Source organism: Anarhichas minor, unplaced genomic scaffold (assembly GCF_050575085.1).
Source record: "Anarhichas minor isolate MPS153535 unplaced genomic scaffold, ASM5057508v1 ptg000058l, whole genome shotgun sequence".
NCBI classification, from domain to species: Eukaryota; Metazoa; Chordata; class Actinopteri; order Perciformes; family Anarhichadidae; genus Anarhichas; species Anarhichas minor.
In genome coordinates, this window is record NW_027466504.1 from 12,500,533 (window position 1) to 12,524,734 (window position 24,202).

Sequence of the window (24,202 nt, forward strand, 5' to 3'; positions counted from 1 at the left end):
GGCGTGCGACTGAATAGGGACATGAGGTAGAATTACGTTAATTTAGCGCTGAGTAGTTTAACATCTCCCTGCACCCACCTGACAGCCCTGGATGGTTGTTATTTATCCTTGTCCCTGCGCAGATACCCCGGGGCCTGAAGAGACAAGCTGCGCGCAATAGAGAAGGCACGCGGCGTGGATAAACGTCCCAGCACCGACTCCCGCAGCAAGACAACGCTACTACGGTTTCTTACCCCTTGTTCAACGAGAGCCCGCAGTGTTATGATCATTGTGGGGGAGCAGCCCTACAGCAGCGGGCTACAATCCACTCGTTTGGCCGAGGTCGTTCGTCCTTCCCAGGCTCCTCTGTAGCGCACCTACCGCCCGGGGATCCACCGCACCTTTGGGCGTCAGACGGATTAGTTAAATCGGTGGAGCTGATCCCAACGCCACCCGTTATTGGTGGCTCTGACCTGTCGCTGTCAAACCGCGAGGCTAATCCACTCAAGTGTTTAAAGGCGAGACGCTAAGAATAGCCCCAATTACAGTAAAAAAGTTCAGCTCTTCAGCGTGGTGTTGGTGGTAATAGAGCAAATGAATGGGGCACCATGTTTAGTTAATGTCATTGATGAATTACCTGCCAGAGCGGAGCAGCCTTGACTGAGAGGACGTCAAAACAGCAATGCGATGATCACAAGGATTATTTTGGATCCGTGGTGGGAGCACTGGGGATAATACAAAGGATCAGACCGCTGGCATAGGTTACATATGGTACCAGGTAATGTTTCCATAGCTATTCTTCATCATCTTAGTCTTCCTATTGTGCTGTTTGACAGTTTGGTGAATTGAAGTGGGTGTCTTCATGGTCAGATACATCTGTTCTGAGATTTCAGATGCAAAGTGTTTCACTTTGGGCATTAACCCTAGCTAAACATGTCCAGTACTGTAATGAAGAGTAATGCACAGTATAGCCTTTAATATTCAGGCCTGTGATGGCAAAAGTCATCCTGATCAAATGTGTTGTTTGTCAGGGGCTGCTTATGCTGTCGCTATAAACTGGACTCTGAGCAGTACCTTTACCTCCACACTATTACCTTTTGTTTGTCATGGTACATGAACGTGGGAATTTATTTTCACTTGTAGTGAGAGAGAAGTCTGCTAGAGACCTAGATCTGAAGGAGCATGTAGTCCCACATTCCAAAGGAAACAGTACAGCTTCTCCTTGTCTGCTTAATGGATCACCAAGGTGGTTTGTACGTACCAGGATAATAGGCCTGGCTGTTGACTGGTCCCTGCAGAAGTGTATGGCTTCCCAACAGTAGCTCTACACCTGTAGATAAACCACTTTGAGGGAGTGCAGCTGCAAAAAGTTTTGCTCCAGAGTGGACGGGTGGGTGCACCTGGCTGGGTGCCTACTCTCTTCTTCCATTCCCTCTACATCATAACAAGAAACCAGTGTGCAGGGATACAGCAGGATTATTTAATATTTCTCATCAATATAATTATGTAATCACTGAATATAATGTCCCTAACCTCACAACGGCATTGGTGGTTTTGTTTTTAGCCATTTAATCTCGTTGGAAATTCTCCGTATTCAGTCGACAGTCGGGGTGTCACAAGCCGAGGATGAATACTTTAAGTGCAGGATAATCAGGCCTAAAGTAATTGGTTTGGTTTGTATCATTGGAAGCATGTTACCTTGTATGCCGTTGTCTGTGAGCACCCTATTGTACTACTGCTAAGGCACATTTACAGGAAGAGACAGTCTCAATAAAAAGATCCGGTGTAATGAATAGCATGATGGTTGGGTTTCACAACATCAGGAACAACCTGATTCTGTTTTCTGGTATTGTTTGAGAAAATGCAGTTAAATCTATTAACCTGGAAGAAAATAGCCTGTCAGTTTGTACTCACAGTGTATTCTCATGCCAACACTTTGTCTGTCAGTATGCAGTAAAATATTTCTCAGACTTCAATGTGTTGCAGTTATTTCTGCCCTTTGTGACAGATACTGCTGTGTTAGTTTTTACTGTAATATTCCCAAATTAATTTAAATTCTAAGTCAAGTCAAAGTGGGTGTTTTGATCTGCCCAGATTTACAACAACATGCAATCTTTTGGAAAATTGAAGATTGCATTGATCTTTTCCTGTGTGATTGGTTCTATTTTAATGTATCTTCTTCTAATGTGTTTTAATATAAAGTCAATTTGAGTGAAAATACATGATACAGAGTGTTATACATGTAATGTAATTCCAATGTTCATTGTACAATATGTGTAATATAAGTTCTCAGCTGTGTATAGATGTGGTAATACCTGCACAGCATGTGACAACATCTAACATGGGATCATGACCCAGTGGCTTTGATGCCAGAAGCACAGCTTCCTCTGAACAGCCCTCTGGTCAGAAGAAAGCCTATTAGGAAATGGGAGGAGCAGAGAGAGCCAGAGGCAGTGAGACTGGTGGAGTAAGATAATCTAATCAGAGTCCAGTACAAAGAACAGTTTTTTTTCTCTCATAACTGTCTGTGAAAACAAAATACTGTTGACAGGCTCTGACAACAACAGTACTACCTCACAGAGAGACGTGAAGGTGGAGTGTGTAATGAAGGTGATGAGAGAACAAGAAGCTTGACAATCAGCCAAGAATATCGGCCTCATGCAGAGTTTACATTGTTTACATGAGTGTTTAAAGACACACGAGACATTCATCTGTAGATGTTTGATTTGTGTACAGAGCAAAAACCAAAATGAAACCTCTCTTCAGAATATGACCTTGACCAATACCTCTAATAAGTGATGTTTTGGGTTTGTACACGTGTGTCTTATACATGTGTTGGTGTGTGTATCCTCAGGTGCGTGCTTGGAATGTGTGCAGGATGAGCAGCACATTTGTGACATTAGCTGAAGTACTGGAGGCACGAGGGGGACCTCTGCTGGAGGAGGAGGTCTGGTCCCTGCTGCTGGGCACTGCAGAGTCTTTAGTGGACGTCTCTTATATGGGTAAAGCGGTTTAGAGAACCCCCTTATTGTAGGCACATGCATTGCATCTTAATGCTGTGACCATACAATTATGTTATTGCAATGTAACAAACATTTGAATATGTCTTTCAGTATTTCGGTTTCACTCTGGCTTTACTGTAGGACTGTTTCAGCAGCATCATATATATTATGGACTTCCTACTTTTTTTTTCAGGTCAGAACAATATGTGTAATATCATAAGCCCCACCTCCTTGCTGCTGTCAGCCACTGGTACCTTAGCATTTAAGAATTGTGGCCTATCAGATGATGTATCCACCTTCACTGCTCCAGAGATGCTGCAGGGCCGTGCCAGCTCAACCAAACCTGCCATAGAGAGGGTCAGTGCATACATCCTCATACCTGTCCTTATAGCTCGCATGGAAGTCGATGACAGACTTGACAAACACGAAACGGTGTCAGTTCATATTGGGCGGTTTCATCCGTAACTTGAAGCTCTGCTGATATGTCCTCATGTGTCTTTTTCCTTGGAGTGTAAAATCTCAGGATGAGAAGAGTTGAAGGTCGACTATGGCGTAAGCTCGCCATCTAGTGGCTGAGCAAAGAAAGCGCTGTCCTGAATTCTGCACTTTAGAGCCCTATTTATAAACATTGGGTAAAAAGACTGTAAAGTAACTCCTAAATAAATGATTAGAATGGCTTTACATACAGAAAGGTTGTCCAGTATGTGTGTTCCTGGTTTTATTTTAGACTTAGTTGATAATTATAGCACTATGTTTAACCTGTATTGTCATTAACTAAATTACTTTGTTGCACAGATGCTGGTGTATTCACTTGGTATGACTCTCTACTGGTCAGTTGATTTTCAACTACCTCAAAATCAGGTGGGATCCCCTCATACAAAGCTGTCTTTTCTAAATCAGTACCATCAAAGTCCCACACCTCCATTATTATAATGACTTTCCACTCTCATTCCTCCCAGCCAGTCCAGTTGAGTGACCATCTAAACAGCCTCCTGCTCAGCATGTGTGAGGACCTGGCCCACCGCAGGGTGACTCTCAACGCCATCCTGGAAGCCTGCGAGTCTCAGCATAAAGCCAGCGTCCTGCCGCCACCCACCAAAGTCATCAGGCAGCTGGTGGAGGAGGTTTTTCATGATTCAGTGAGTCTAGATATCGACCTACAAGTTTGTTTCTTTCCGTAAGCTTTTCAGTTTCTCTGCAGGCCATTGTGTACGTGTCAGAATTTAAAAGCTTAATCTGCATAATGACAAAATAAAAGTAAATTGTGAATACTAGCGGTTTCTTTTCCTTCAGAAGGACCATGGCTCTTTGCCAGACTGTCATGTTCCTTTGAGTGGCAGGAGCCAGATGATCAGAGAGAGACTACATGGTGAGCATGCATGTTAGAGTCCTAATGAACTTGAGTTTTTAAATACACATCCAAAGCACGACACTGGTGCTTTTGACAAACGAAATTTTTCACAAACAAGCAGATTTTGTATTACTTAACGATACATCAGTACGTTTTAAAATGGAGCTGATTTTAAATGTCTGGCAGCATGGAAATTGAATATGTGTATTGTACAGCCATCATGAATAAATTTGACCTCTGACCCTACATATTTACAGAAAGTAGTTTCAGTCGTTGCTGTGACTCAAGGCGACGTACAGGTCAACAGGATTAAAATCTTAGCCCAAAGCGAGCCCAGGATTAGGCTCCCGTGAGAGCCAATAAGCAGTTACAGAATGTGGATGCTTGCAGGCTAAACCTTCCGCTTGCCTCAGTCCTGTCCAAACATGGCAGTGTCTCCTGGGAGCACAGGGATAGACGGGAATCAAACATTGCTGTCATCTTTCATTTCTTGGTTGACAGGAAAGAGAGGGCCACTTTCAGACTTCAGCGAAGGCAGTGGTGAAGAGAGAAGATACTCAACAGACTCTGACTCAAAGTCAGGTACTGAAAAGAAGTCAAAATGGTAGAAAGAAGTTATTCTGTCATATTTATTTGTCTTGTGTTCTCTTAATAAAATCCTTAACTCTGGTGTGCAGATGTAATCCTGAATTAAATGCAAAATGTACTAACATTTCTTTAATGTGAGTTTGATTATGCACATTTTATGTCTGTTTTCTAGGGAGTTTATCTCAGAGACCTTGGGGACAAAGACCAAGGAGCTCTCCCACATCGTTGTACCAATCCTCTTTAGACCGGTATGTACACACATCCTCACCTCTGCTGTTGTAGTTTTAAAAAAGTTCTTAAACCATTAGAGCTATCTGTGTGTGCATGTCAACTCCTCCATTGTCTTCAGTGACTTTAAGGGGACATGACATTGTCTCAGTTTGACTTTTCCAACTTGTCTGCACAACTATTACACAACCCGTCCTTCCCCACCCCTCTCTCTCCCCTCAGACTCCCTCGTGGGGTCCGTCACAGGGACAGCAACTGCAGTTGGCTTGGTAGGAGCCCCCACCACGACATCTCTCCTAAGACATCAGGCAGATCTCACAGTCCTTCCATCACCTTCAGCGAGTCCTCGCTCAGCCTGAGCCAGAGGAAGGCTAAGGTAAGATATGGGATTTTTTAAAATGTTTGTTCAGTGAAATAAATGCAAGAGAAATGTTTTTTTCTAGAACATAAAATGATATGTTGTGGAGCTGTACTGCAACTGTGGAGTATTTAGTACGAGTGTGGGACAAATTAGCAGAGCCTTTAGAGACAAAGGTCTGTTGGATGTGTTGCTGCTTAAAGAGTTTATATTATAAATGTTTGTTTTGTCAGGCTTTGGGTCCAGAATTCGTCAGAATGGCAGACGAACAACACATTGTTCTTGAGCTTCCAGGATCTATTGTGGTAAATTCATGATTACTGTTCATCTCCTCTGCTTCTGATCAATATCAATGTAAATATCCTTGTTGTTGTTGTTTTCTTACAGTGTTTGAATTAGTATTTTCTTGCATGCTAAAAAACTACGTCTGTTTGCATAATTGCATGTACAGCATCTGTATATTTATGTGTGTGGGTGTGTTTGTGCATGTCCACCACAGTCCAGAAAGGGCCGTTCGTGTTCGTCTCAGAGAGAAGTGACTGTCGTGCTGCCTAACGGACAGTACGTGGTGGTTCGCTGTGACATTAAGTCCAAAGCAAGAGATGTGTTTGACATGGTGGTGGCTCACGCAAACTTGGTAGAACACTTCTACTTTGGTCTTGCCTTTATAGATGGTAAGATATCATATGGGACCTAATCTGGTCTGGACTGCATTGGTTGTACATCACATTGAAACATTCAAAATGGAAATTAATTTCAAAATACCCATGGTCCAACTTGTGATATTGTGCCCTCACAATTGACATCAGGGGTGAACTTGGGGCGATATTTCAATAATTAACAACATTGTTTACTTCGATAAAGTTGAATTCATTTCTTAATGCATGTTGTGTTGTTTCAGTCACTTCAGAACTCTGGAGTTAAAGAGGCTTTTCTTTGTCATTCTGCAGATGATGAATATTTCTTCTTGGACCATGAAACAAAAATCTCCAAAATTGCACCAGACAGTTGGAAAAAAGGGCAGATATCCCCCTTTTTGGTGTTTCTTCGAGTCAAATATTTTGTTGATGATATGTCCTTTATTTTGTAAGTACAGTTCTGGTGTTAAACTGATATGTAGAAAATCAATTTATAGAAACACATATTTTAAAAACCTTTTACTTAATCTTTTCCTAGGCACAGACTGACTCGCCATCAGTACTACTTACAGCTGCGGAAGGATCTCTTGGAGGACAGGCTCTACTGTAATGAGGAGACAGGCTTGTTTCTGGCTGCTCTTGCTCTGCAGGCTGAGTTTGGTGATTACATGCCAGAGGTACAGAGTAAAAAAAGAAAAATGTTCACCTTAAATACTAGCATCATCTCTCAGTGTGTGTTACAGCAGCGCATTTTGTTCTTTTGTGTGTCTTTTTAGCTTTATGGTAAGAATTACTACCAGCCAGAGCATTATGTGTCCAAGAGGATGCTAGAGAAGCTGGCCCTGCCCAATGTCAAGGAAGAGTTGCCAAGACTACATGCAAGTCATGCCCAGATACTGCTTGAAGAGGCTGAAACAGAATACCTAAAGGTATCCAGACTACCAATGCATCCGCTCACATGCATAATGTGATTACAATTATTACACTCCCTTTAAGTCTAAAGGATTGCTGAAATGAATAGCTACTATTTAAAATTGAATGCATGTAAAAAATATGTACCTCCCAGATTGCCCAGCAGTTACCGGAGTACGGGGTTATGTTCCACCGTGTGGGGAGAGAAAAAAGGACAGTGGTGGGTGAGTTGGTTTTGGGAGTGTGTGCCAAAGGAATCATTGTGTACGAGATAAAGAACCACCTGCGGACTGTCATCCGACGCTTCCTATGGAGGGAAACCGACACCATATCCACTGGGGTAAAAATAAGTGGCATTTCAGCCAGATATTACTTCATACAGCTCAATTTATTATGACGATCAAACTAAATGTATGATGACTTGTGTCTGTCTTTCAGCGGCGTAAACTGATTATCGAATGTGGAGGGCCCAGCGGGAAAAAGCACAGTTTTGTAACAGAAAGCTCAAAAATAGCACAGTACCTGCTGAACCTCTGCTCGGCGCAGCACAAGTTTCACAGCGAGATGACGTCACGACAGCTTAACCACACCATGATGCCAGGTGGGTACATTTGACTGATTGTGTAGAACAAATTGTTTTTGACTTTGGCTACACTGATGCTCACAAAGTGGAAGAATAAATAACACCTCTGTTTCTCCAGATGAAAACATGGATAAGTACATGTCTGTCTACCAGGGCCATAACCTGAACCTGAAGCAGATGTCCTGCTCAGAGGGCATGTTGAACCATGTAGGTTTGACACCTGGTCAACCAGACTCTCTCTCCAAGTCCTGCGACAACCTGACTGACAAGCTGGAGGCGAGGCTGTGCCAGCAGAGAGAGATGAGGAGGGAGATGAGCAGAGAGATGAACAAGGAGCTCACTGAAACAGGAGATCTCCGGGATATGAAAGAGCGACAGTGTTGGAGGTAGCCCGTGATGAGAATAACATTCTTATTGTTGTTACGGAAACATATTCTCCGTGAACATTAAGTAAACCGCTGTGTAACGTACTGTGCACATGTGTTGTAGCACTCCAGAGCTGATTCCCAGAAGGATGTCTAGTGTCTCACTACAGAAGCAGGACTCTGACGCCTCTTCCTCCATACGAGGTGAATATGTCTAATTGTTTTGAACTTCAGAGTGACAAATCAGAGGACAAATGAACACTGAGCATCTTTAGTAGAAGTTAGTCTGTATGGTCAGATGTGAGTGGCATGGTGGCTCCCTGTTAAACACTGTTATGAAGTAAGAATGTTTTCCCCATGTGTTCTTAAGACATGCATATTAGGTTATTTGGAATTTCTAAATTACCCATAGGTGTGAATGTGTCTGTTTATGTGAGCTGACCCTTTGCTAGACGTTTGACCTCCCCCCTGGGTATATAACATATATAAATTAGTTTACAGTGGCCCATATAAAATGTGCTTTTCAGTTGATACACCAACCAGGACCCCGCCAGAGAGAGAGATAGTCTGTGTGACCCTTAAGAAAGATCCCAAACTGGGTTTCGGTGAGTTCATTAAGGCGGACTTAGCTGTGAACTTGATGTCAAATTAATGAGCAGAGTACCACTTATCTGATTATTCACATGGAGACTTTTGTCTTCACTTCCTCTCTGGTCGTGTTTCAGGCTTTGTGATAGTCGGCGAGGACAATACAGGTAAACTTGACCTTGGGATCTTCATTGCCTCCATTGTGCCTGACGGGCCGGCGGACAAGGATGGACGAATCAAACCTGGTACAAAGCACCAACAAACGGAGCTAGTAGCATGGACACTGGTTTACAACTTAACATGCAACGTAACATCGCTAGAGACCAAATTGGGCTGCATGTGACAAACTATAACAAAGACTTCGTTGATATTTCCAGGTGGACGTCTCATCTCCCTAAACAAGACTAGTTTGGAAGGAGTGACATTCAGTGACGCTGCTGCCATCTTACAGAGCAGCCCTGAAGAGGTGGAGCTCATTGTGTCCCAGCCTAAACGTAAGATCTGCTCAATGCATTACCATTACAAACCATTAGTTGTGGAACTTAATACAGCCATATATGAGGTCCTTTATCCCACCTGGTTGTTTTCCTATCAGAGTCTTTGAAGGAACGTCCAAGTTCCTTGAGTCAAAGTACTCTCTGTTTGGCGTTGGAGAGGAGCTTTGGGTCACAGACTACACTGAGTGGCACAGAGTTTCGTCCTGTCATGGAAGAACTGGAGGAGGCCATCAGTCTGTCCAACATGGCAACCCCAAAGATTAGCAGGAGGCTACACATTCCTGTTGTGCGAATACATGACGCCCAGGTACGAGATTACTTTGTTTCCATGGAAGCAAAGCATGAGGTCAGAGCTGATGAAGGAGTTCAACCAGTCCGAATTGTTAAATAGATTAAGTGCTTCGAGTTTCCTGAAAACACACTTCTAACTTTTCTTTGTGTATTCCTCTTTCAATCTTAATTTTTTTTGTGTGTTTACGTCTTCTGTTGTCTTTTTTCAGGATGTGTGTTCCAGGTCCCCCTCTATCTTGAGTTTGAAAACTGGGGAGCGGTTTATAGTGGAGCTTAAGAAAAGCAGTGGTAGTCTTGGCATCAGTGTTGCTGTGAGTGAATTGTTTCCCTTTTATTACACAGCATTTACCTTATACACTCAGTTGCCAGCTTATTAGGTACACCTAACTAAAACTAAAACAACAGTCCTGCAATAACTCCTCTATAGGTAACAAGCTACGACGCACATTCCCCTGGATTCCTTCACGCTGAGTCAGTGTACGTTTTTAGGGTTATTTGAGGCCTTAGACATTGATTAATTACTTCTCCCTTTTGCCAAAAGGGAGGAATAAACACCAATGTGTGTTATGGAGGAATCTACATCAAGAACCTGGTGCTTGGAGGTGCTGCAGAGCAGGACAGGCGCATTCAGATCGGTAATCTTTTTATTTTTCATTTCCATATGCAATCAGGTCGCTGCCAAAAAAGGTTCTGTAAAAGTTTTGTGCCGGATGTTCACTCAACTTCTGATTAAGAGCAAAAGACTTCGTCATTTATTTGCAATTTCACGTCTGTGAAGTTTTTCTTCCACAGTGTCGTCTTATCAAGAATGACACCTCCCAATCCTTTTGCATCATCATCAAAAGGATATGATGAAAACATTGGGAAATATAAGCCACGCCGTCACAGATGTCCCCCTGTTTGTTGGCTTAGGGTAGATCATCAACTTCCTGAGACAAAGTATTGAATAAGTGAATGTGGATTGAATCAGGCCCTATAAGATGAAAGGCCTAAAACATGAGCGTGCCACTGAGGCCACTGTGTCTGTGTCTACTTGGTTCATGCTTCACTGAGCAGGAACGACTTTTCGATTTGTTGACATGTCCATCAAATACATGTACACACACACACACACACACACACCGTTTATGTATTGATGTTGCTAATGATGATGAGATTTGTGTTTGTGCATATGACAGGTGACAGACTGCTGGAGGTTGATAGGTTCAACCTGAGGGGCGTGACTCACCACCAAGCTGTAGAGTGCCTGAAGAGGACGGGGGAGGTACACACACACACACACACACACACACACACACACACACACACACACACACACACACACACAGACGTGCAGTAAAACACTGATTGTGAATATGCACAGGAGAAAAGCACAGTAGCTGGTGATGCTCTACATTATTTCCTGTATTTTACTATGTCGGTGCATGTTGAAGTATAAACTACTGAATATATAAATGGGTTGCATGTGCATCTGTTCCCCATAGGTGGTGAACCTGCTGTTAGAAAGGGAGCCCACAATAATCTTGGAGCCCAGACCTGACTCGCCCTGCCCCCCCTTGGCCCACAGTTCATCTCATACACAGCCCCCCATGACTGAAGTCTCCATGGAAACGACCTTGAGTGGCCGAGCCAAGGACTACAGCTTTGTGACTGATGGTGAGAGGCGAGAGGAACGGGCACACATACGCTCACATAGGAGGAAAAAAAGAAAAGATAGACAGTGTCAGGCACAACACACACACACACACACACACACACACACACACACACACACACACACACACATACACACTTGCACACATGGCCCAGAGGTGACTGTGAGTCATCTGACAGCTACATTGTGGTTGCTGTCAGAGTCATCTAGGGCTGACGCTCCTTCATTCCCCCGAGACAGCGTGCACTGAAACCTTGAAGCTGCCTGTTCACTGCCTGAGCTTAGTTAAAGGGACAGCTCCTCATCTCTACAAAGCCTCCCTTTCTGATAGAAATGTGAGACAAAATGTGGGAAAAAGGATTGTCTTTGTGTTCAGATTTGTCATTGGAGAAAAATTGATACTTAACATGTGGGTTGGGGTGATTGATGAATATGTTGTTGATTTTTCACAGTGCAACAAATCACAGCCCACATTACAGATTAAAGATTACACAACAGACATTAATGCTCAAAGATTGCCCGCCGTCTCCTCTCATTCCTAGAAAACACGCTTGAAGTGGTGCTGAAGAAGAGTTTGTCTGGCCTCGGCTTCAGCTTCAACATATCGCAGCTGCACTCGGGGCCAGACCGCGGCAGCGTAGTCCGCATCAAACGCCTGTTCCCGGGTCAACCAGCGCTGGAGAGTGGCCTGCTGCGAGAGGGAGATGTCATCCTGTCTGTCAACAAGGAGCCCGTCAAGGACCTCTCTTACCAGGTATAGGGGTTGGGTTAGTTAAAATGATTATTGATCTTATCCTAATTATAAAGCACATTCAATAATAGAGCTTGTATTTTGCTGCATTCTTTTTCCAACATGGAAAAAGTAAAAAAATGTCTATAAAAAGAATAGGCTGGTTTATAAAGTGCTAACTAGAGCCTAGTGTTCAGATTTTATTCGTGAGTGGCAGCACAGTGGGTGATTTTGCCTGTGGATAAATAGTCGTGAATGGGTTGTAAGTCTAAGAACAGCACTAGTGGCCCTGCTCTTTCTTAAGATCTCGTCCACGTCACTGGTCCACTAATCCTTTAATCTCATACCACTGAAAATAGCAAGCTGGTTGTCTCATTTGATGTTGTCATTTAATCTTGTGTGCTCTGCCGAGGAGTTCTAATGGCATTCACACAGGTGCACTTAAACATACAGTACAGTATAACAATGTAAGGTATGTGCACATTTTGAGTCTGTCTCAAGCTGTACCCACACATTCCCGCATCAACACACACACAGTACACAGTTTTTTTGATGTTGTTGTTTCAGAGGGTTTTGTTCCTGCTTCGTGGAGCTCCATCGGAAGTTCATCTGCTGATCTGTCGACCAGGTTCTGGAGTGCTGTATGATGTAGATGACAACACACTGGTGAGCTCACACGCACGCAAGTACACACACATATATTTCACGTATAGAAAAAAGAAAACCCCTAAGTTAGATAGACCATCTTACCACATGTCTGACTCTGTAGAGTCCTGCATCCTTCCGTGAGGTTCGATCTCAGTCGCTGGACATCCGACTAGGAGAGGACTACAGCCAGCTCCTTAAGTTTCATTATGACCTCAAAATACCTGCCCAGAAGCAGGCCCCCAGCCATGAGGAAGACCTGACGAATACAGCCGAGATAAGCACAGATCCTCCTGTAGCTCCAGCACTCCCGGAGACCCAGGAGAGTCTTGACGGTAAAGTTCTGGCCAACCAGACTCCCCCATCTCGTCCACGCTCACCCCCATCACCCACTTCACCTACATCACCTCCATCACCAGTCTCGCCGGTCTCACCTGCCTCCCCGGCATCACCTGCCTCACCTACCTGTGGCTCTCTACCGTCTTCACCAGAGTCACAACCAACCACAGGGAAACCAGAGAAGCAACAGGAAGTAGAAGAAAAGAAAAGGAATAAGGACGGGGAAGAGGAGGTTGCAACGACAACAAGCTCAACTGTGATGCTTTTGGACATCTGTCCTAAGACTGGTTCAAAAGTATACGCCAGGTAAGAAGTAAACACACGTGCAAACTGTTAATACATAATGATAAAAATGTTTATATCAACGATTCCTCTCTTGTTGCCTGTCGTGCCAAATGAGCCGCCCAATATTGTGCAATATTTCTGCAACGAAATTTGACTTTGAACTGCTTTAACAACAGCAAAACAGGATCAACATGTGTATGAAAACTACTAAGCAGTGGAATCAAATGATTAATTTAGAAATTCAAATTCACGCTGATGAATGATGAAAATTGATAAAATTGAAATCCTACATTTTGAGGATCTGAACTTTGAAAGCATTATTTTGTGTACCCTATATACAGTATATTTTGTCTGTTTTATCTGCAGCGGCATCAGAGAGGAGGCAGATGGAAGTGTGACTTACTGCCTGATGGGAAATGGACTGACTATCATGGCAGATGAGGAGTACCTGACCATCAGCTCCATACTGGAGCCTCCTCACAGCCTTCCCTCCAGTCTGGCCACTCACACTCAAACAACCAACCTCACAGGCCTCCACTCTCAAACCTCCAACAGCTCCTCTAGTTTCAGCTCTCAGAATCCAAGCCTCGGCCCACACGTCCCCACTACAACCATCTCGCCCCTCTGCCTCTCGTCTGACACCCCGACCACTTGTTCCCTGCCCCACCCATCCCAGCCACTCACAACCCAGCCACCTAAAGCCAAGCACCACCCGATCCAGCAGGGGCTTCCTCCAAGTCACTACAAAGCCATGTGCAAGAACAGTAGGCCTATAGCTCCCCCGCCCCAGCCTCCTGCTCCACCATTGACCCCCATCACAGCCCAGGTCGTTCCCTCAGTGCATCCTTGTGCCAGTCCCCCTGCCCCGACGCTGCCCCCCACAATGCTGCTCCCTGCTGCCCAGAGTCACACACAGTTCAGAGAAGAACCAGAGAAGAAAGAAAGGGAATACAGTGATGATTATGATGAGGAGGAGGAGGAAGAGAGTCGAAGAAAGGTTCTTGGCTCACTTTACCTTTACCTATGTTTTACCCCAGTAGATTCGTCTGCCAGCAGAAAACTTAAACGCATTTGAAAACATTTCTATAAAGTTTAGCAAATATATTCAGGCTTTGGGTCAATTACCTGGCTATTTGGCTTGAGACCAATAATAGAGATAGTGATACTGTAAACAAATGTCAAATCAGCTGCGTACTTTTTGGGAAAGGAGCTCTTTTGTCCACAGGGTTTACCAATGTCAACAAAGTTTAAGCTTAAACATGATGCGATGGAAATGATGTCTCGTTGTTAAAGTTATTTGTTGAATTTCTGTAGCTATTAGATACATTGTCATTGTTTTTTGCCTGTCAGGGATACGTTAAAGAGTTTGAGCTGACGGTGGTTCTGAGCAAGTCAAGGAGCGGAAGCTTTGGGTTTACCATCACTCGAAGCAAGCTGGACAACTGCTACTACGTACAGGACATACTGGACAACCCAGCCAGGGCAGATGGACGACTCAGGGCAGGAGACAGGCTCGTCACAGTACGCACAAACACACAGACACACATCTGTACATTTCTGCACATTTACAAACATTATTTTGCTATATTTCATTCAGAGAATGTGCCGCTCAAGTTGCCTGAGCGTTTCCTGCTCTGTCATTTGTTTCCAGGTAAATGGACATGATGTTACCAGTGTGGCTGATGATGTTGCCATGACAATTCTCAGGTCATCTCCGAGAAGACTGAGTATGACTTTGGGGAGGGCTGTTACAAACCTGGTGGCCCCGCCTTCCTGTGACAGCCTGCCTGATATTGTTCTCTACAAGACACCCTCGGGGCAGCTGGGTGGGGCACTGTATACACTTTTACACGTTTTGAAGACACAGGCGCATCACCGGTATTATTTGATTGTATTTACTGTATCTGTGTGGCCTCTCCAGGTATAAAGCTGACAGGGGGCATTGGCAGCAAATGGCAGGGCATCTACTGTCTGCAGGTGGTGCCAGGATCTCCAGCCAGCGAGGAGGGCAGCGTCCAACCCAATGACAAGATCATCTACATCTGTGGCAGGTGCACCCTGGGAATGACCCTGGAAGATGCGGTCACAGCCTGTGAAATCGCCCCTCGTAAAGTCAAACTTAAAATCATCAGGTATGTGCCCTCAAAGGTTTGAGAGATAGACTCTGAAGTAGGTTTGTTTTTGGTTATTTCAATGACTTTGTGTTTTTGTATGTCACAGAGAAGACCAGCCAGTGACCGCCAAGGCTAAGTGGAACGGTAAGGGCGTCTAAAGAATTGATGTGATGGTTTCACCTGCTTGAGTTAACCCAAGGACCCATAAACAGGATCGTTTGGTTGTTATATGCACTGATGGATCGCCTAGAAACCAGATATGTTTGTGCTCAACTGGACAACGATAATTTAAGTTCAATCATTACCAGAAATAATTCTTGGAAGACACTGGCCTTTTGGTTTTAGATTTAGCACTTTAAATTTAATTATAATTGTTTCCTTGTGCAATATATAGTAGTGTATTTCTATCCAAGTTTTTCTTTTATAGGTCTGTTTGACTGGAAAAAGGACAGGAAGTTCTTTGCTCGTTTTGAAGAGCCCGTCTCTCCAGATAAAGACTCTCCTACCGAAGATGGTGAGTGTTTCCTCCTCCCAACTCTCCCATGTTCTATCAGCACCATAATCCCTTTCACTCTTTTGCTTGTTGCTCCTTTGTCTGCGTGAAGCCGGAGCTCGGCGCTGAAAGATAGTTCTCTTTGCAGCTGTGTGTGTGTGTGTGTGTGTGTGTGTGTGTGTGTGTGTGTGTGTGTGTGTGTGTGTGTGTGTGTGATCTGAATGCTGACAGATCCTGGGCTCTCACAGCAGGATTAATAATTAGCAAGCCTCAGGCCCTCCACTGGTGTATTGGACTGCAGGGCTGTAGCCATCACACACACACACACACAAACACACCCACACCCACACACACACACACACATAGACGGTGCTATACAGCCAGTGGTCTACAGGGCAGATAGCTCTGTTGCCTGGTGACGGTGTATGCAGCGGTAAGGGACAGTGGAGAGGGTCAGTTTAAAAAGACCAGCCTTGTTCACCTGTCATAGAAGAGACGTACCCATCAACACGTCTCTTTCAAAATGGCCAAAGAGGTGGGAGGTTGGTGTTTTTGTTTTTTTTCTGTGTGTCTGTTACGGAAATTTCATTGGCTGAAAATGGTCGCATGGATTACATTTGTACAGAAGGGATGTTCCATTGTTAGCTTAGGACTGAAGTCCAGACGTTTCACTACATTCATCTTTTACATTGCTTTTAAAGGCTTGACCAATATTAATTGAAATTACAATTGTCTATGCAACTGCTTGAGTTGTTTTGTTGGCACCGGCTGCTGATTCATTGATAATTGTTCTTGTTTTTTCAGATGAAGATGTGTGTAGGACTGCTGAAAAATTTAGATGTCCCTCCCTCACAAAAGAACACGATGTAAGTTTATGAACATATTATTTGTCTTTGTCCAAAAGCGAATTCTTTCTGGGGTACCTCTTCACTTTTGTCACCTCTATCTGTTCTTTTTTGTAACTGCACATATTTTTAAGAGTCTGATGAAACACACACTGTAACATGACTCTATTTGTGTGTCAAATTGCGAATGCATTCTTTACTGGGGGGGGGGGGGGGGGGGGGGGGGGGGGGGCACTGACTGCCTGTGTGTGTGCGTGTGTGTTTATCAGCTTCTCTTTACAGTTGATTCATGCATCAACAATACATTGGCATTTTCTGGAGAACATGCTTTTGTAAATACAGTGGAAGAAAATGACTGATTCATCATTTTGTTTCTCCTCCTTTTCTCCTCTGGTCCCGGCAGAGTTGCATCATGCAAGTGGAGTTCACAAAACCAGATGGAGGAGGTCTTGGCTTTGCTTTGTTCGGGGGAACCAATGGCACCATGCTTAGAGTGAAGGAAATCTGCTCTGGTGGAGTAGCTGAGCAGGATGGTCGGCTGAGAGTGGGAGATATTCTATTAGAGGTAACACCCCACCATCTACCTTGGCTGTTTCATTACCCTCCGTAGTGGGATAAACCCTGATCCTCACTGTGTCATCTCTAGGTAAACGGTGTGATTGTGTCCGGGCTGAGCCACAGTAAGGTGGTGGATATCCTGCGTAAAGCTGAGGGGACTGTACAGCTCACCATCTGCAGAGACATCCTGCCCCTGATGTACTCCGAGTCACCCACACCGCCCAACCTGTCCGCTCAGACTGAAGCTATTTTAGCTGATCAGCCGGCTCCGGTGTCCAGCCCTGATAACTGTCCCTCTCCTGACGTCATGCTGAATAAGCTAGCTGAGCGCCCCCCTGGTATGATCTCTGACAACTGTCCTTTCTTTAATCGTGAATATTTAGAAGGATAATAGTGCTGAAATAAAGAGCTGTATGTAAGCTACTAATCTTTCTTGAGACTTTGCTGACGTAAAATTTAAAATTCTAATTTATATCTGGTGAAATCAAAAAGGCATGAATTGCAAAGCTGTATACTAATTCTTAATTATTAGGACTATACACTTGAAACACCTTTAGCTATGTAAAATATACTGTAAACACACATCTTGTGTCTTTTAAATACATTCAAAGCCATGTAAAATTTGCATACCAACACACAATTTGCCTTTGAAGACATGAATTGAACTGTATATATTGTGAATATATTGCATCACTTTATCATTGTCTCAGAGGCGACTTCAGACCCTGTGGTCAATGAAGCTGGTGTGTTCGTTACCTCACCACCTCCTCCACGACGCCGACTGACTATCGTAACGGATGCCACTGTAATTACACAGGTAACTAAAAATCATACACACACATGTAGCAATTATGACGTAAATTCTGTGTTTCAATTAAATCACAGCCCTCCTTACCTCTTTACTAACATCTACTACTAACATCTTGCTCCTTCTGTCTGTTGCCTCCTCTGGCTGCTTGTCTGTGGAACAGGAGAGCTGTAACAGCACCCCTTCTCATCAAGCTTGCTGCCCATCCCTAAATGTCACTGACATGTTGCATGGAGCGTCTGACAGGTAGTAACTACTATCCTGTATCATTTTCTACTTATTTCCTCCCCAATTCTCCTCCTCCTGTTTCTTCTTCGGGCTGCTAGAGTTAACCACAAGGGGGCAGCAGAGAGCAATAGAAAAAGTACCACCCTGGATAAATGCTGTCGCTTATGGGCTCTGAACACTAAGGAGACAGAAATAGTGTAACAATTAGAAAGTGTAAAGTACTATTCTCTGTAGCCTCAAAACAACAAGTATGGTAGAAGTATAAAGATATTTTAGCCTTTTGTCTATACTGTATTTTAGGTGGAAAAGTCGCAGGGAAAGGAAGCTCAGCCTTGCATGATTTCATCCCCTCCCACCGAAGAGTAAAAATGGTCTGGTCTCACCCCTGCCCCCTGACTCCCCCAGGAAACGAATTGTGAACAAACTTTTGGACCAGTCCTGCAAAGACATCCGTAAAAAACAGTCAGACGGCTGGAGCAGCGAAGAAGAAGAAGATGATGTATTTGACGCCACCGGTCTGGACAAGACCTCACCCCAAACAGGTGTATATTCCTCTACTCTTGTGCTGAAGCGTCAGAGTCAAAATCTTATCTATTCTGAGCCATACATGCAACTATTTCCCCCTTTTGTTTCCTCAGGCCCACCCATAGTATCAGATGACGAACTGGCCAGTTTAGCTCTCATTAGCCCGAATAAGACCAGCCAGTATTCAGGCTCCAGGGTCAAAGCTCTCATCCGGATTCTACAGCATCAAGTGGACCAGCAGGAACTGGTCAAAGAGTTCATGGTATGCATGTGTTATGGACAAGATAGTTAATGTACAATGTATGCATCAGTGTAATTCCTAGTAAAAAGGGTAAAATTACACATTGACCACCCCAATGTGCCATTTAATCTTTTCCCACATTGATCCTGATAAAAAAGACCTGCAGATACACACACACACACACACACACACACACACACACATACACACAAAGATTCTCTGTCAATATTAAAACATTTAGACTATTTTTATGGACAGACATGCTGTGATGCAGCTGCACTATTGTAAGTGTTTTTCTTTTCGTTATTGTGCTCATGTTGTTCATTTCAGGCTCTGGAGCATCTGAAGCCCTCTGACAACTGTCTGGTGGGAAAAGCCCCCGAGAACAGAGATAAGAACCGTTACAGAGACATCCTACCCTGTAAGTCTGAAAGAGGACTTCTGTTAGCTTTTACTTTCTTCTGACAGAATCTAAACTTTTATTTTCTCTAGTTTTTTTATTGGTGAGCTGAAGCTTGTAAAAGCGGGACACTCACACTCTTGGCGAGCCTGTTCGTTACCACTTGTTTTAGCCACTCAGTTTAAGCTGACTGTAAGGTTTTTTCTGGAGATGTTTGTTCACAACACTCGTCTGCGCAACAAATCATTTCCTATATTAGTATCAATAATTCACTGAAGCCGCACTTATAATTTCCGGAGAGTCAGCCAAGTATGTGATGATGAAGATGATGTAATTTGGTAACACCTTGTAATTATCTCGGATTTATATTTTAGATAAATTAAGCGGAAAATAATATTATAAACTGTATTATTCATCTGAATTTCAGGGGGTAAATACAGAGACAGGAAAAATAAAAAGTGAATTGTGATCAGCACTGATGATACTGAAGTGTAAAAGAAAAGCTGGAAACACACACCCAAATGCATACAAACACGTATAAAAGCATTTACTTCTCCAGCCCTCATTGTGTTGGAGTGAAAGGGTCAAAGTTCAAATGACTGAGTGTGATGAAAAGGATAGTGACCCCCAGTGGAACACCACCGCACCTTAAAGCCTAGATGTTTGCAGCCTTTTACAACTGCTGTCTGTGCAAAAGGTGGAGAAAAAAAGGCACAGTATTAACCGATCCTTTCCACCGCATAGAAAGTCTGGTTTCCAGTCTGTGGCTTTTTTGATCTTCAAAGCAGGAGGTGGGGGACCAACCCCAAATACATTCCTAACTGCCTTCAGTCTATCACCCCTCTCATCACCAACAAACTTCTTCACAGCGCTGGTTTGTTGAGCCCGGCTCCAGACCCCTGAGCTGTTTACTTGTCTTTATTTACTGTAGACTTAGATTGCGCGCTTTGGCCAAAACAACAAAGTAGCAATGTTTGTTGTTTGTGGTCATGAAATGAATGGATTCATCGAAAATAGGGAAAACCACAGGCATGTCAGTGTGTTCTGTTAGTGGGAGGATACTGCTGGAGGTGTAATTGGTTTATTTCAATTATGAATTTCATGCAGTGATGCATGCTCACACTCAAAACAGCACACATGCAGAGAGTTTAGGCTCTTTTCCTTTATATGTATTTTTCTCCTTCTCTTTCCCCCCATAGATGATGAAACTCGTGTTGCCATTGGAGACAACCAGGACTACATCAACGGCAGCTACATTCACATGCAAGTTGGCGATGAAAAGTTCTTCTATATCTCCTGCCAGGGCCCTCTGCCTTCCACAGTACCGGCCTTCTGGCAGATGATCTGGGAAAACAAATCTGATGTCATTGCCATGATGACCCAGGAAGTAGAACGGGGAAGGATCAAATGTCACAAGTACTGGCCAGAGAAGCTGGGCGCGCCTCTGGACACCGACAGGTACCAGCTTCACCTGGAGAACCAACAGTTCCTGGAGTACTTCCACATCAAGGTCATCCGCATGGTGGAGATAGAAGTAAGAGAGTTGTGAGGAACACCTGCCTGCCTGTCAAACGTCATTCATTTTATGGTTTACTCTAAACCTCACAATTCTTAAATTGATTGTTATTCCAGACCCGTGAGACACATTTTGTCCGTCATCTGAAGTTCACACACTGGCCTGACCACGGCGTGCCGAAAAGCTCCGAGCAGCTTGTTCGCTTCATCCGCTACCTGAGGGCCGTGCACCATAAGGGACCAGTCACTGTGCACTGCAGCGCCGGAATCGGACGCACGGGAGTTCTCATCTGCACTGACGTTATCCTCAGCCTCATTGAGAATGATTTGCCTGTGAGTGGAGCCATTTTGTTAGGTTTATTACTTAGTTTACCACACCATTTTTGGTATTTTAGCCACACCAGTGGCACAGATCTAGCGACTGAAATATCTCAACGATTAATATCAGATGGATTGCCAAGACATTTTGTACAGACTTCAATTTTTTCTATTGTGTGGATTGTCCCCGCAGATTATTTTTATTAAACTTTGCTGATTTCCTTTTTTTGTCTAGCAGCATCATCAGGTCAATTTTTGTACTTTTGTACTGAAAAACCAATAGCATTCCCTTCAGCCTCAGCTGTACTTTGTGTTTAGTGCTTATTTGTAAATGTTAGCATCCTAACATGCTAAATTAATAAGGTGAACTTAAACTACTAAACATCAGCTTGTTAGCATTGTCATTATTAGCATGTAGCTTATGCGGTGACCCTTCAATCACAAGGTAGCCACGTCCTAAAGCACTTCCTGCTTTATCATCTTTATTTTACTCTAAATAGGACCATAATTTACTAAATAAACAGCTGTATTGAAGAACTCATGAAACTAGCGATTGAGACCATAAACTCATGTTTACAATGTTTACTGAGGTAATAAATCAAGTGAGAAGTATAGGGTAATTTTCTCACCCCCTGATGGCTATTTGAAAGAGTGCAAGTTTAAGGCACGTCCGCATTGGTTACACAAATTCTAAACTCTGAGGTTGCCACCTGGTTGATTTGTTATTGATATAAGAACTGAACTATAGCCACAGACGTGATCACAAACATGCTGCAGTTGTGCCTAACAACCGTCTGTTTCTGTCTTTAGATCAATGTGAGCGACGTGGTAAAAGAGATGAGACTTCAGCGGCATGGCATGATTCAAACCAAGGTCAGTAACAACAGAGGGGTTGCAGTTCAATGTTCAAGCTTTTAAAAAAAACGTTACCAAAGACTAGACGTGCCCTTTGTCTCTCTCATTTCAGGAACAGTACTTCTTCTGCTACAAAGTCTGGTTGGAGGTTTTACAGGGCATTTTACAGCTTCACGGCAACCAATGGCAACCGGAAAGTCCCCGAGACCACAAAGTAGTTTGAATGTTCCCACCTTCAGCTCGCCTACCTGTAAAGCACAGACTGTGATTGGGTAACCATGTGCAGTCTATCACGGCATAGACTGCTGAGACCTTTTTCTTTGGCTGTATAGTTTAGTTAGCTATAATAAGAAACGTGTACCTTTTCTCTGTTTTGATACTTTGTGTTGAGGAGGCCTATTGTTTAGTTACAATGACTTCAACTGTAATGTTTTTGTTCTTGTATGTGCTCTCGGTGCTGTGATTTTAAGTCAATTTAATTTAGATCACTGAGGTTGTTTTGCCTTTTCAGGCTTAGTGATTTGCCTTCTGTCTCTAGCATCTTTTTTAAATTTTGTGTCACTTTGAATGTATCTCATTTTCTTTTCTCCGTGTTCTTTAATTTGTCATATTGCATGAAAATTGAAACTCTGGTAATCACATCTTTTATCTGGCAGTAATGTAAGATCATCAAACCAAAGGGAGTATCTGTTTGTAACCTTGATGAGTAGCATTTGATTAAGCATTGTGTTATCATTTCATTAAGTGCATTTGTACCCTGGAGAAAAGGGCATAAGCAAAAGAACACTATTGATTTTTCAGTTCATCATCTACAGAAATGAAAAGAATCAAGTGCCTTGGAATGACTCACACCACTTGCTCCATGCTGACCCACCTGAGTCACGTGTCACAAGCGGTCGGGGGTGGAGAGCAAGAAACTGATAAACTGAGCACTCGGCAGTGGTTAGATTGATTGTGCAGCTTTCAGTCTGTTTGTGGTCTGAGGTGGCTGGTTGGTTGATCCAAGCCGGAGGAGGATTACATCTCACCTTTTAGTTCAGTTGTAACTTAGAAACAACGTGAAGTTTGCACACCGCCTGTCAATCTTTTTTTGTTTGTGGGCCCATTTTATACAGAACACTACACATAAATCACAACTTGCACATCCTGATACAGATAAAGAATGATTCAACATAACACATTTTTGGATGAATTCATACATTTTCAATTCACTCTTTTACTAAAATGTGGACGAGGGGTCAATACTAAATATTCAGATGTTTTGTGGAATGTGCAAAACTAGTTGCAGGGTTTCTAGGTGTAAGTTGTTATGTGGCAACATCCTTTATCTGTATTCCATAGCTATTTTAATACAAAGTCAGCCAAAAATGCAAAAAAATATTATGAGGTTTACAAACTTTCCATTTTGCCACTTTAGATGTATATGATGTACAGAGCTGCATCTCCAAGTCACAGATCAAAGATGATTTATAGCTGCTGGTTTGAACCTCAACCTCTGGATGTAACTGCTTGTAAGCGTTGTTCTTTTAGCTGCTATCACACACACACGTACACACACACTCACTCACACACACACACACACACACACCAGCTCTCATATTGCATGCAGACTCTTAAAGTACAGAAGTCTGAGCCTGGAGTTTGGTTGAATGACTTGAACATGATCAAAATGTGGAATGTAACAAAGCAATACTCTCCGTGAGGACGGGAGATCAGAATTTCAATGTCTTACTCGAAAACATCTTCCAAGCTGTTTGGAGCATGTTGGTAAGACACATGCAGTACTGTACCTTTGTCATGTGGATGGCTACGCAGAGCCATCAGCCTCTGTACTGTGTATGCAACATCTTCTCATCAATGCTGGTTGGTTGGTTCCCTGGGTAAACCTCTGGTATGTGCAAGTTCATGTTCTCTTTGAGATGCTGTTGGTATGTTTTCTCCCCCAGATCTTGGAAATTAATTATTCTTGAAAGAACAAACAAAAGCACATTTTGCATTCATCTGTGAAAATGCATCTTGTACAGCCAAGCAAGTGCTTATGCAACAGCGTTGTGAAATGTAATAACCGTTAATTGCACAACTTACTTACGCTAAATTAATCTCTTGTCACTGTACCAGCCACTATATAACCAATAACTGAGAACAATGTAATACCTCTCTCTTTAATTAAAAACTATTCTGAAACTTGTTTGCATGTTATACAGCACATTTTACCGCCCGACTCTGAACACAACATAACTCAACTCGAACAACGGAACAAGAGCAGCAG

The 24,202-nt window shown here is 43.3% G+C and overlaps 1 protein-coding gene across 2 annotated transcripts; it reads left to right on the forward strand.

Moving 5' to 3' along the window:
• The first annotated feature begins 2,857 nt into the window (after positions 1-2,857).
• ptpn20 (protein tyrosine phosphatase non-receptor type 20) lies at positions 2,858-22,858 on the forward strand. Of its 2 annotated transcripts, XM_076076995.1 has the most exons (47): positions 2,858-2,981; positions 3,175-3,338; positions 3,777-3,842; positions 3,941-4,120; positions 4,275-4,350; positions 4,834-4,914; positions 5,093-5,168; positions 5,371-5,524; positions 5,740-5,811; positions 6,006-6,180; positions 6,457-6,592; positions 6,683-6,821; positions 6,921-7,073; positions 7,211-7,396; positions 7,495-7,657; positions 7,758-8,025; positions 8,129-8,208; positions 8,532-8,609; positions 8,730-8,837; positions 8,970-9,086; positions 9,188-9,396; positions 9,590-9,691; positions 9,922-10,015; positions 10,559-10,644; positions 10,865-11,036; positions 11,577-11,788; positions 12,332-12,430; positions 12,534-12,744; positions 12,901-13,054; positions 13,400-14,030; positions 14,384-14,554; positions 14,685-14,859; positions 14,955-15,165; positions 15,254-15,291; positions 15,575-15,661; positions 16,445-16,506; positions 16,889-17,050; positions 17,132-17,381; positions 17,754-17,860; positions 18,015-18,097; positions 18,485-18,621; positions 18,718-18,866; positions 19,176-19,266; positions 20,445-20,779; positions 20,878-21,093; positions 21,889-21,951; positions 22,046-22,858. In XM_076076995.1, the coding sequence occupies exons 1-47, from the start codon at positions 2,858-2,860 to the stop codon at positions 22,154-22,156; spliced, it is 7,014 nt and encodes a 2,337-aa protein (XP_075933110.1). In that variant the 3' UTR covers positions 22,157-22,858. The 2 variants fall into 2 exon arrangements, with proteins under 2 accessions (XP_075933110.1, XP_075933109.1); XM_076076994.1 differs by having other exon boundaries at positions 12,534-13,054.
• Positions 22,859-24,202: the final 1,344 nt, after the last annotated feature.

Excerpts from the sequence above, each read along its gene's own strand:
- ptpn20 (XM_076076994.1), top strand. The coding sequence starts at position 2,858 with ATGAGCAGCACATTTGTGACATTAGCTGAAGTACTGGAGGCACGAGGG. Across the intron at positions 10,645-10,864 it reads GCCTGAAGAGGACGGGGGAG|GTGGTGAACCTGCTGTTAGA; the intron begins GTACACACACAC and ends TGTTCCCCATAG. Across the intron at positions 17,382-17,753 it reads GCTAGCTGAGCGCCCCCCTG|AGGCGACTTCAGACCCTGTG; the intron begins GTATGATCTCTG and ends TCATTGTCTCAG.